Source organism: Chaetodon auriga, chromosome 3 (genome assembly GCF_051107435.1).
Source record: "Chaetodon auriga isolate fChaAug3 chromosome 3, fChaAug3.hap1, whole genome shotgun sequence".
Taxonomy (NCBI): Eukaryota; Metazoa; Chordata; class Actinopteri; order Chaetodontiformes; family Chaetodontidae; genus Chaetodon; species Chaetodon auriga.
The window spans coordinates 29,053,213-29,065,953 of record NC_135076.1 but is presented as its reverse complement, the minus strand read 5'-3'; the positions used below and the strand labels follow the sequence as shown (position 1 = coordinate 29,065,953).

Here is a 12,741-nt window from a genome sequence, read left to right as displayed (position 1 = left end):
GCTTTGACTGGATGACAGACGCGTTGGTGGATGTGTGTTTGTGTGCATGTGAGTGTGCACATCTGTGGTTTGGGTCCTGGTCAGTGGATTCTAATGAACCAACAAACCGTAAATGAAAAGAGGGATACACACAAAAAACATGTACCGATCGTGAAACCTGCCTCCGTCTTCATGAAGCTTTGTATTGAACAAGTTCACAAAATGTCACATTTCATCCATATTGCACAGTAATAATATTCCCTGTGTGTGCGTGCGTGCGTGCGTGCGTGCGTGCGTGCGTGTGTGCGTGCGTGCGTGTGTGTGCGTGCGTGCTTGGCTTCTCCGCTCAGAGACATTAGACTCTATCTTCAGCCTCTGCCGGTCAGAGGTCACCTGTTTCCATGCGCTCATGTTGGACTCGGTGTTACTCTGGAATGTGAAGCGATAACATACCGATGTCACAGTGTCCTGTGTAAACTCTCAAATGGTTGCGTGTGTATGAAAAGGTGTGTGTGAGCGTGCGTGTGCGTGGCCGGCCTGTGTGTCCCTCGGCCTCTTACCTCACATACATTAAGCACCAGGATAAATCGCTGCGTGTTTTCAGATGTGCTCACAAACCAAACAGGTGAGCTCAGCTTGTGTCCACATGCTCCACTGCTTCATTTCATCTGGCCTTATATGGATCTGTTATGTGCAGCTTCAGTTAAAACTGAATGAATAAATCAATTACAAATAAGTAAATGTTAGGCTGACTGTGAAAAGCGATGGCAGAGGAGCAGACTTATTTCCAGTTTGGGAGTTCCAGATGGACTCAGGAACATCACTGACGCCTACAGTTATGGCAGCATCGCCTTTATTTGCTATCTAATGTGGGACATGATTCTTTATCTTTTCAGGCTCCAAGCACCCGTATCTTCACTGCATCCAGACGGTCTCCAGTTTGACCTCAGCCAGCAGCTATGCCTGAGTTCACCTGGAACCCCAAACTAGCTAATGTTAGCCCTATAGCTGACATTAGCTAATGTTAGCCCTGATAGCTGACATTAGCTAATGTTAGCCCTGATAGCTGACATTAGCTAATGTTAGCCCTGATAGCTGACATTAGCTAATGTTAACCCTGATAGCTGAGTTAGCTCTGATAGCTGTATTAGCTAATGTTAGCACCTGTTCCAGCAGACCAGCATAACGTATACAAGCACACAGTCCTTCCTAAATGAGTGTTTCAGTGCCAGTGTAAAATGGTGAAATGTTTCAGCTGTGAGCAGACTGACTGCGCAGACACAGTGTCCGTCCTCGCTGTCTCTTGTGAAGACACGCAGAAGGTCAGGTAGCCGGGTCTCTGCTTTTGACAGGGCTCAAGCAGCCTGACGCCGTCAGCTAAAAACAGATCTGCCACCATCTGAGCGCCGACTGTTTGTCTGGTCAAACGGGGAGAGCGAGAGGTCAAAGAAACAAGAGTTGTCTTTTTTCTTTTATGACTCAGAAATAAGAAGAGGAAAATGCTGTTGTTGGCAGTTTGGCGTTGACAGGAACAGCCGGGGCCACCACTTCAATTAACCTCCAATACAGCAGAGACATAAAACAGAGCAGGAGCAGGCTTTTGCTTTAATTAGTCGACTGTGAGGCAGAGGAAAAAGCCTTCTTCTTTCTGTTCACCATCACTTCTTCCTTCTCTCTCTACGCTCAGGTTTCATGTCGTCTCTCACAGCATCTCGTGTGTTTCTTACCCTAAAAGTGAGCCTAATAACCGGGCAGCTCCTTTGTTCACGGTGGACGTGTTGACCTGTGGTTAAGCTCTGAATATAGAGCGTTCAGGATAACGTCACACGCTGAGCTAATGAAGACATAACAAACATGTGACAGCTTTTCCAGAGCCAGCGGAGCGGCATCTTATCCGTCCTCTGAGTGTTTGTAGAAGCAGACGGACAGAGAGCAGTCAGCGGGCGCGGTCAGTCGGTAAGCTGCTGTCAGTCAGTCTCTTTGTGGCTGTGTGAACATTCCTCTCTGTGGCCCCTTTGGCCTTTGCTCTCATTAACACAGAGGCTCTGACCAGGAGCCGGGGGCCCGACGCACAGGGGAGGGGCCTCACGCTGGTTCTCCAACATTACTCGGGGTCCGGTTTCTCCTCACAAAGAGGGAGCAGGCTGATGCGTTCATGCTCCATGCGGTACATACATGCACCAGCAGACAGACCAGCTCCTTCTCTCCTCCTCTGTGGAGGACGTAGTGGCATTTTCCTCTCACTTATTCAACCCACCCATCGCTCCTCATTAACAATTTCTCATGTCTTTGTGAGTCATCAGCACATCGCTGTCTGTGCAGCGTAGGAGGACACCAGCCACTCTGCCTCCATTTCCCTTTGTATCTGCTCTTCTGTTCTCCGTCTCCCTTCTCCTCTCTCTGTTTATTGCAGAGGAGGCTCACCGGTTAAAAATAGTGTCCTGGTTTCCAGCATAGGCTGTTATGCATTATCTGTCATCCTGTCTGTTCAGATAAAACATTAATGACACTCAGCAGTGGAGATGTATCTGACAAAAGAGATTTCCAGGATTCGGCTCTGCATCGTACTCTGACTCTCCTTATTGATTAAATAACGTCAGCTGAACATTTAGTGTATAAATTAGGATTTACAGGAAGCCAAACTTCCTTTGATATTCAGTTCACAACAGCACGAATCACATATGGTCCGTGTAGCCAAAAGTATGTGGACACCCCTGTCCAGATATTGTGACCTTTGGTACGGGTCTGTCTTTGTCTCTGATTTTTTGGCCTCCTCAGTTACAACGAAGAGAAATCTTAATGCTGCAGTGTACCACGATATTTTCTATAAAGTTATTCCTCCAGCTGTGTGTCGACAGTCTGTCACAAAGCAGCTCCATAAAGAAATGGTTTTCCCAGTTTGGTGTGGAACTTAGTGTCCTGGTCTTTCACAGAGCCTAACCTCAACCCGGTTTAACTCCTTTAATGAGCTATAGCACCGACTGTGAGCCGGACCCCAACACCTGCATCAGTGCTGGACCTCACTGATGGAGTCATACTTGCATGTCCGCATACTTTTGGCCGTGTCTCATTTGAGAGGACGGAGCTAGTGACTGTGAATAAGACGAAGGCTGTGTTTGAATCCATCATGTTGAATAAGTGATCATCCAGAGCCTCTGATCAGCGGGCTCATGATTAATTCATCCATACACAATAATAAAACATGAAGCACAGATTGCTCTGTGTGTGTGTGTGTGTGTGTGTGTGTGTGTGTGTGTGTGCGTGCGCGCAGTGTGAACACACCCTCTTGTTGTGATTAGAGCGAGGGAAGCTGTGGTGGCGGAGAGGAGTGAAGGGAGGGGGGAGGAGGAGCGCTTGTCCTCCCTCCATTCATCGCGAGCAAAGACTCTGTCTTCTGCTCGCACCTGATTGGTCGCCTCCTCGGAGAGCGAGAGAGAGAGAGAGTGATGAAAGAGTGGGGAGGAGTCAGTGCATGTGAGCATACTGACACATAAGAGAGCAAAGAAAGCCACAACAGAAGAGACGGAGAGATTTGAAGAACAGGAGGAGAGGAAGGAAGAGATCTGTGCTTCTCTCAGAGGGAGGAAGACTGCACCTCCTCGTCCTTCCTCCCTCGCTCCTCGTCTTGTGTGGTAACTGTCAGCTGTGCCGGATCTCCTCCTTCCTGCTGCCTTTTGGAACAACACCAAAGATGCAGGAGAGGACGCAGGAGATGAAGAGATGACGAGTGTGTGTGACAGGCTTGCATGTGGAGTGGACTGTGTGTGCCTGCGTGTGTGTGCGTGTGTGTGTGTGTGGGAGTCCCTGAGCTTCTGCTGGCTTTAACCAGATGGAATCTGGCCCGGCCGGTTGGCATGGAGATGGATGCGAGGTGCCTCCTCGCTCAGTGGACCGCTGCTAGCAAACAAACAAGCTCTTGTTTTCTGTCTCGTCTGTGCATCGCCGGGCGAGTCCAGCAGCTTTGAGCGTGGGCAGTGTGTGTGATTGTCTTCTGGATTCCCTTTCACTCCTTTTTTTCTCGTCTCAAACAGAGGGTGATTGAGAGATCGAGGTCTTTTTTCTGAACTCCCCCATCAGTCTGACTGACGGTGAAAGAAACTCTTGAAAGCCGCCTCCCTGCCTGTGTTTTCGCACAGATTTGGGATCCTCGTTCGGGACAGCTCAGCTCTAATTAATCCAGAGGGTAGCGAGCGAGCTGGTGCCTTCCCCATTTATGTTTTGCCTCCCCTCAGTCCTCTACTCCCTCCCTCCATCCACCCCCTGGGGCCCCATTGTCATCATTAATTTCTATTGCGAGTGGCCCATGAATAATGGAGGCAGTGGAGTCTCCTCTGGACTAGTGCCTTAAGGGTGGGAGGCAGACGGAAAAGCAGAGGACAAGAGAACGGAGGCAGAAGACGGAGGAGTCCACGCTCTCCACCTCTGTCTGAGATTGGCCGAGGGGTGTGTCCAGCGCTGAACGGATGAATGGAAGAGCGGCCGACGGAGGCCGAGCTCAGAACAACACGTGCTCTGACGACTGGAGAGAGGAGAGGACGGTCCTCAGCCGTGTACATCCAGACCGCACCTTCCTCTGTGAGCAGCTGCAATAAACAAAAGAGATAAAGGACGGAAAAACAGAGGAGTGATGCTCTGATCCGCAGCCAGAATCACAAGACTGCACCACTTTTCCTGCTTCTTACGTTGTTCTCTACGATGTCGTCTTCGGTGGAATAGTTGGTCGAATGGGATATCCCTGAAGCCTCAAGTTTATCATTTTTGACCATCTTTTCGGAGAAATCTGGACTTATTTTGACACCATTCTCCTCTGACGTGAACCAGGTCTGCTCATTTGATGAAGCGTCAAAGATAAAACAGGACTCGTAGAGCTTTTCACAGACCTGGAAGTGAGCAACAATTGGACAGTCTCTCAAATATCTGTAACTCAGTCTCTGTTGACATGGCCATTTGTTGACAGTTGATGGACAAAGACAGGAGGATCAAGGAAGCTATGATGTAACTTCCTCCATGTGGACAGACTTCTTAGAAAGTGCCTGAACTTCGTAGCTTTGTAAACAGAAAACCAAAAAGGAAAAGATACTTCAGATCCACCAGAATCATGGATGACTCCAGTATTTTGAGGCGCAGGGGTCTCCAGGTAAGAATGAGCTTGTTTTATCATCGCCTTACCCCACCCTTAGCCATCACAGTCAAATACCTAAGCCTAACCTAAACCTAAAACCTAGAATCCAACCTGACCCTTAAAACTGAGTCTGAACCCCCAACCAGCCCCTTGAAGGTCTGTCTGAAAGTGAGGACTGACCAAAATGTCCTCATTTTCCTTAAATGTCCTCACTCCCAAGGTCTGAAACTCACATTAGTTCTCGCAAGGATAGGACGTACACACACACACACAAGCACACACACACACACACACACAAGCACACACACACACACACACACACACACACACACACACACACACATCAGACCTATCCAGTTTCTCTGGTGGTGATGAGTAAATGATGCCACAGCCCACTGACCAACAATAAGCCACCGTGTGTCAGCACACACAGAAAGACACCGTCATGTTTATCGCCGACTAATCACAAATATCAACTCTACAAATATGTTTAAAGGAATATTTCAGTGCATCAACAACTTTTAGCTCATTGAAACGGTATGAAAATGAAAGAACGTCTTGACACCTTGTTTACCTTGAACACGTGATCACCTCATGCAGCATGTCCAAAGAAGGCATTCAAGTCCAGTTTGTTTCAGTCGGTTCTGAAGCAAAAGTGATTGTAATGCTGAGTATCTTTTGGACTTTTTGGCATTTTGGCAATCTAAGGATGTCATGTATGATGTTATCTGTGGTTCATTAGCTTCAGCATCTTGAAGCTAGTAGACTCAAATTGACAGGAACTGCTGGCCCTCCTGGAAGGTATGAGGACCTATGAGGACCGGTAGCACCGTTATCAACTGTTGTCAAGTTGTCATTCTTGCACACACACTTATCAGTTGTTGTCATCCCAGGTTCATGCTTCCAGGGTTTCAGGGCTGTTGATGGAGAGGCTCCAGAACTGTTGAGTCAGCAAGCACCAGTCTCTCATCCACCCCTGAGAGAGGGTGGAGAGAGTAACGTGTGTTGTCAGTGTTAGCATGCAGCCCCAGATAACCTCTTTCCTGTCAGTCCTTCCCTCTTGCTCTGAAGCTGCAAGGAGAAATCAGGATACAGAGAGGACAGAGAGGCTCAAACGCTGTGTTCTACATACAGTATTTACAGTGTTTAAATAGCTCAGTGTGCAGAGGAAGTAGGCCTCGAGTGAGGACACCAGGCAGGGAGAGATGACCTGGATTCGCTGAGATTCCAGGACTTCATTGCACCTGTTCTGTATCAGGCTTTGATTTCCAGATGGAAGTTTCGCAGAGTGATAGTTTCTGTCCTTAAATGAAGAAAGTGAGTATCACTGGGATTGATGGGAAGACATTAATGTATATCCTTGCATAGAAATTAAAAGATATATTCATTTTACTCATGTGACCAAGGGAAGTACATAGAGAAAGACATCGGGCCCAGAGTTGACCCTTGAGGTACACCAAAAACAAATGGAAGGTTAATGTAGTATCATGGCTGAGCAGGTGTGGGTTTTTTTTGTCGTACTTTGTAATTGGAATGGGACTCCAGCAGTATTTATATGAGGGCTTTTGAGGACAGATGATCCATTTGTGAAATCCTGTCCAAGCAGACAAACTAAGACGTTGATTGACATCTGCAGGTTTGTTTGTTTCCACACAGCAGTTCTGTCTGGGCTGGGTGTTTTGGTGTTTGTTGGAAGGGTTGTCCTCTGGCACGTTTTGTTCACTAAATCTCTTTCTGTGGCTGGATGCCCACAGTTGGCAACCAAAACGGTCGGCTGGACGGATTAAAAACATGACCAACAGTCTGAAACCTCAGCCCCTAGAGGCTGCAGTGTTGAGTTGAATGAACTGCACACTCGTAATTTGGCTATTCGGAGGCTTTGTTCTGACTGCAGGCAAATCGGATTTGTTCCTCAAATCAGATCTTTAAGACAGACCGTCTGCTGTGAATGGTAAATGGACTGCATTTTAACACCTTTCTAGTCTCATCAGGAAATCCATCTCCTCTAAATTGTTAGATTTCTGGTTTAGAAGTGGAAATTATGGCGTAACGATCAGACAGTCAACGAAATCATCCAGAGTCCAGAAATGTTTGGGGCAGCTTTCATGGAGATGAGGCCACATGTTTTCATGATAAACTCTTCAACATCACTGTAGGTGAAACGCATTTAAGCCTGATGATGATGGCACAAAAGTGAGGATTTAGCTTCTGGGGTTCATGAATATCCATACCAAATTTAAGGTAGCCAGTGGTTGTTTACAGTTATTGCATAAAGTATTACCATTAATCCTCCAAAAACAGACCAACCCACACTCACAGTAACATCTCAAATAGCACTTCCACACAGGATTTGTGAGCAGCATCTGTTCTTTGCGTGTCCTTAAAGCCCTGTCAGGTCACACATCCTCTGATTAGCTTCTCGGTCAGATAGCATATAGCCTGAGGTCAGAGGTCACTGCTCCATTAGGACTCTCAGGCTACTCTGATGGACTGAGGAAGATGGAGGATCTGTGGTGTTTAGAGGCCAAACAGGGAGCAGAACTCCACCACTTGACCTCCCCTCTGAGAGGTGGCAAAGAGAAAATGTGGTTAGGGTCAAAGGTCAAACAGATAGCAACTGTGCTTAGCATCTCGGTTCCGCTGTAGAAGCTGGTTACTGCTTTGTGTGTGCAGTTCTCTGTTGGTTCTATTACAGGAACTGGGGGGGGGGGGGGGGGGATTAGTAAATGTTTGCAGGCTGTTCAGAAATGACTGAAACACAAAGATCAAAACAATAAAACAGCTTCGTCAGACAACACTCATTAGCACAGGAGGCTTAAGTGTCTGCAGCAGTAGTGCTGGCCGGGTTTGTAATGCCCGTGGGGGGGGGCTGTGGTTGTACTTGATGGCTGAAGTTTAGCTGTTTATCCTTTAGCTTTAACTTCAGAATGAAGACGTGTCTGTGAGGTGATATATGTTGGCTTTCTACTGTGACGCTGTGAATGAGTGCAGTGTTGGTCACTGCCACGATGAGCTGCTGTCCACAACAAACCAACCACAGCAACCGTCCATAAACTGTGATCTGTCAAAGCAGGGATTTATGGTTGTCCATATTCACCTTCCTGTTCTTCCTCTTCCACTGAAGACAGCCTGGTATTTCTTTGGTTCAGACTGAAATGTAAGCAGTTTGAACACTTGGTCATGTGTTAGCAATACCTTCCAAATCACACAAAAAACCAGAAATGTTCATCTTTTAGACTTTTCATTTTATGTCCTTCGGCTAAGCTGCTGTTGAAAATCATCAGTGCTGGATCTCAGATACGATACAGGCGCTGAAAAGTCAAATAAAAGTGACACTGAAGCTCTTGTTCACCATCAGTGTCGAGCACAGTTCAAATCTCAGCTGGAATCATGACTTTCAGTGGTTACTGGAAAGCAGAACAGTTGGACGAAGAGTCCACTTCAGGTCCGTCGCAGTTCCTCAAGAATGATGTTATCGTTCGCCTTCGCGATCCTGCTTATATTCCTGTTTTTCTGGATGTTCCGCTCGTGTTTTGCAGTGAGTTCTGAGGTGATTTAAACCACATCTTAGCAGTTACTCGTCCAGGCTTCGGCTCTCTTGTCAGACTGCATGTTGTTGAAGAAGTCGTCCCTCAGCTGGAGGGTCTGCGCTCTGCCCCCTGCTGTTATGTGTGCCAAGGTATCCTTGAGCAAGATAATAACTCTGACTGATTCACTCCAGCCAGATGGCTCCTCTCCAATGCCTTCCCTGATCTAAAAACCATAGTGAAGCGATAGAGTGCATGATAAGGCCTTTAATGGTGAGGACGGGGTCTCTGTGAAAGACGTGTGTGTCCGCAAGCTCGTGTGTGTGTGTGTGTGTGTCGTGTACATCTGTGTGCGGTCATGTGTCCCGCTGCAGTGTGAGAAGCAGGATTAGTGCTGCCATTCACAGCTCCACCAGCAGCAGAAACAAAAGCCTGTCTGTTCCTGAATCCAGGATCTTTACCGCGGCTCTGTGCTGACATCAGCCCGTCTGGGTGCCAACACGCACGCGGTCGACTCGTATCAGGTGGCCGCTGCTTCCATCGCACGGATTCAGAGACCATCCTTCACTGGCAGACTCTGGTCGCTCACATTTCACGGGGATGAAATACAAGCAGGTTTCCAGGTCTGCCTCTTCCTCAGGGAGCATTTGTTCTGCATAAAGTAGTTAAAAAACAGCGGCTGACGGTGTTTTCTTGGATTATCCAGAGTAGCGAGCTCAGAGTCTGAGAAGACATAAATGTTCCTGTTGAGTTGTTTTTGTGTCGCTCAGAACAGTCTATGCCTGCACTGTGCTGAGGTCAGGACAGAAGTCTAAATAAACCAGAACTGTGTGTTTGACTACAGACCAACAAACGACCGTGAAGTTGTTTTGATGAATCTGAGCAGCTGAGCCGGAGTCTTCTCTGTCCTTTCTGCTCGTTAATCAACCAGCGACGCAGAACGCCGAGTCCAGACTGAAAGCTTCTGTGTGGTAAACACTGACGAGGCCCACGGCCCGAAAAACCTCCAGTCACATGAAGTTTGAGGTCTTCTTGTTCCAGAGAAACACGAGCTCCACCGGCTGGCATGATCACAGCCCGCTCTGGTGTTTTCGTGCTGAGCTGGCAGACAAACAGCAGGTCTGAAAAGCGATCGAGCGAAGATGGAAACATGAAGGTATCTTTGGGTTTTGGACTGTTGGTGGGACATAGGTTGTGAGTTTGGGGAGCGGCTGCTTCTGAAAGTGTCTCTCTGGAAACTCCTGTTTGAAGGTGACTGTGTAGATATAGATGTGGCCTTTTGTCTTTGGTTTTTGGACGATTGGTTGGACATAAAAAACAAAACCAACCCGGAGCACTGTGGCGTTCTGTCTGCAGTGCAGGTGTTTAATGTCAGGTATAAGTCACAGACACAGAGCAGACTACCTGCGGTGGCGGTTAATGTCTTCAGCCTTCACCTGCTTTTATTTTCTCCCGCTCAGCGTTTCTCTTTGGCTCCTTTGCTTCTTTCTTTTGCTCATTAGCTTCATTCAGACCCTTATTTGTCCCTATTGATCTCACTGACTCTCGTCCTTTTTCCCGCTCTCTTTTAATCATACGCCATATTGGCTGTAAGTTATAATGGTGCCCCGTGGAGGAGGGCCTCTCAGGATGATGGAGAGACTGCGCTCTTTCCCTCCTCCACCTCTTCCCTCCTCCCCTCCTCCTCCTCCTCCTCCTCCTCTGGCCACAGTCGACCGAGCGTGCCGCTCTGCCTCCTTCGCTCTCAGCCTTGTGAAATATTGATAACCCTGAGGTACCAAGGCTGAGAGAGGAAAAAATTTCACTTTTCCTTCTATGGCTTTAACCCCTGAACGCCCCGTCTCCTTACAGGGCGGCTTGCAAAAGCTCAGCAGCTCTGGATAATCTTGTTTTTTGGCAGAGAAACCGTGTCAAAGCGAAATGGGTGAAGAATTCATGATGGGAGAGTCTGTATGAAAGAGAGATTTAACAAACACACATCAGGCTAATGAGCGGCAAAATCCAGCCAATTAAAAGCAAACAAGCCGATCGTATTTATGGATTAGGAGTTATTAAAAGTGCTGGGCTCACTGGGAATGGATCACAGTCCTGCCGGAGCTCCTCTGGGAGCGTTTGGTTGTGTTGGTGCGTGTGTGTGATGGCGTGTCCGCGTGTCCTCCACACGAGTGACGAAGCAGGCGGGGACAGGAGGTCTCTGGCCTGCCGAAGGTCGGCCAGCTGGTTCGGTTTGAGGTTGAATATTATCAGGGAGACCAATGAGATGGCCTCAGAGCTCAGCCAGGTAAGACTCAGGACATGAGGCGAGCGCATGCCCACTCATCTTCCTCACCTTTAGCTGAGTTCACCAGAGGCCACGTCCTCGCTGACTCAGCATTACTCTGACCACACAGTTTGTTTAGCACGGTGAGAATGACCTCGAACGTGTGAATAAATCAGTCAGTTTAGCAGCTGCTGTGGTTCTTTTGAGCACATGACATGTTCTGTCTGAGCAGATGGAGTAGAGCTGTAACCGTGTAGAAGTTCAAAAATCATGTTTTCTCAGTGCTTCATAAAGTGAAAAGTAGCTTTAAAGTGCTCAGAAAAATGGAAATTTGAATAATACATTAACATTATTAGACTGCTGCTGCAACGCTAATTATAGGTTTATTGCTGGTTTCACATAATATGACTGAAAACCATTAACTTAAACTCAAAAGTAAAAGTTCTCGTTCTAGAGGACGACCCCGTTCGTGGTGTTCAGCTGTTATATATCACTGGACTCAGATCAATAATTCATTAACCTGTAAGATTTGTTTCATTGGTGCAGCTGGTCATTAATGATTATGTATGAAGTACAGTGTGTTCCTCTGGGATGTAGTGGGTCGCTAATGTTAGCGCAGTTAGCATGACCTGGAACAGCACCTGAAGAGAAGCTGGACTTTATCTTGTGATGTGAAGCAGATGAAACGCGCAGGCACAGCTGAGTTTTCGTGATCGCATCAGTGAGACCTTCCTCTTCGCCTTCAGCTGCAGCGCTTGAGTCAATGTGCGTTGTTACTTTCCACTGCTGAATATTACGCAGAGGAAAAGGCCTGAAGAACGAGTTCAGGTCAAATGAGTTCACCCAAACTTTCACAGAAAGCAGACCAACATCTTGTTCCCTCCAGTTGTTGATTTTCCCTCTCCGGAGCTTTTATCTTTGGATTTTTCCGCTCCTCGTGGCGAATCGATATTCTGCTCCCGCTAAGCGGTGCACTAACTTGTGACCCGGTCCGCTGTTCTGCTCAAATCACTGCAGCTGCTGCTTATCAAGAGCCCCGAAATCAGCTGCAGCTCAGCACTGTCTGACAATGCAGGGAGCTATTAATGGACCGTGTGTGCTCCGGCTTCCTGTTAGTCTATCAATAAGCCAGACATATGGAGGAAGGCGAGAGTGACGAAGAGTATTTAATGCCTTCAGCTGTAAAGATTTTCCTGTAGCGGTGATTGATTTTCAGTGATGGAGCCACGTCTCTCCACGCTGGAATAAGCTTGTCTCATAAAGTTGAGTTACGCTGAGTATTTGTGCTGATTTGTCTTCACTGAACATCATAAAGATTAGAGAAAAATAGATTACTAGTAGAACAAAAGCCTTTTTTTGGTTAATATATGCAGGGATGAAGTGTTTTTTGGCCCTGATTCAAGTCTTTCAGGAGTGGGTGTCTTCCATTGACCGTCAGTCAATAAAACCTTATTTAAATTAGATGAATTGTTATTTGTAAAGTAAAAACTCCAAACAGTTGATGTTTCCAGCTTTTCAGATGTGTGAATTTAATGTCTTCTGTTTTTGAGCCAGTGTTGGGACACGTCGAGCGGTTCATGTCAGCCTGGCCTCCGAGCGCTCCAGATTTCAGTCTTTTCTGACATCATACATGTTAAAAAACAGACATGGGTAATTGATGGCAGAAAGTCCGTCGGTTGCAGCCGGAGCTTGATTCCCATCGTCGCATTGGATCTGCTCAGCAGGAGCCGTGAACCCGAGTTCAAACACCGTCACGCTCTTTTAATTACAATGAATTTCGTGACATATTTTGACTCTTGCAGCTTCTTTTCTCAGTCGAACCCACAGAACCTTCCCCGCATGGTTCCACAGCC

The 12,741-nt window shown here is 47.3% G+C and overlaps 1 protein-coding gene across 7 annotated transcripts in view; it reads left to right on the top strand.

The window, feature by feature from the left end:
• Positions 1-12,741, top strand: part of mast2 (microtubule associated serine/threonine kinase 2) — a 132,732-nt gene that overhangs the window by 53,333 nt on the left and 66,658 nt on the right. For 2 of the 7 annotated variants that reach the window (XM_076726755.1, XM_076726753.1), the window contains exon 1: positions 3,462-5,116. The exons of the other annotated variants lie outside the window; for them this stretch is intronic. In XM_076726755.1, coding sequence (XP_076582870.1) covers positions 5,078-5,116 — 39 coding nt within the window. In that variant the 5' untranslated portion in view covers positions 3,462-5,077. Of the gene's footprint in view, positions 1-3,461; positions 5,117-12,741 lie in introns of those variants that run through there. 7 annotated transcript variants of the gene reach the window in all.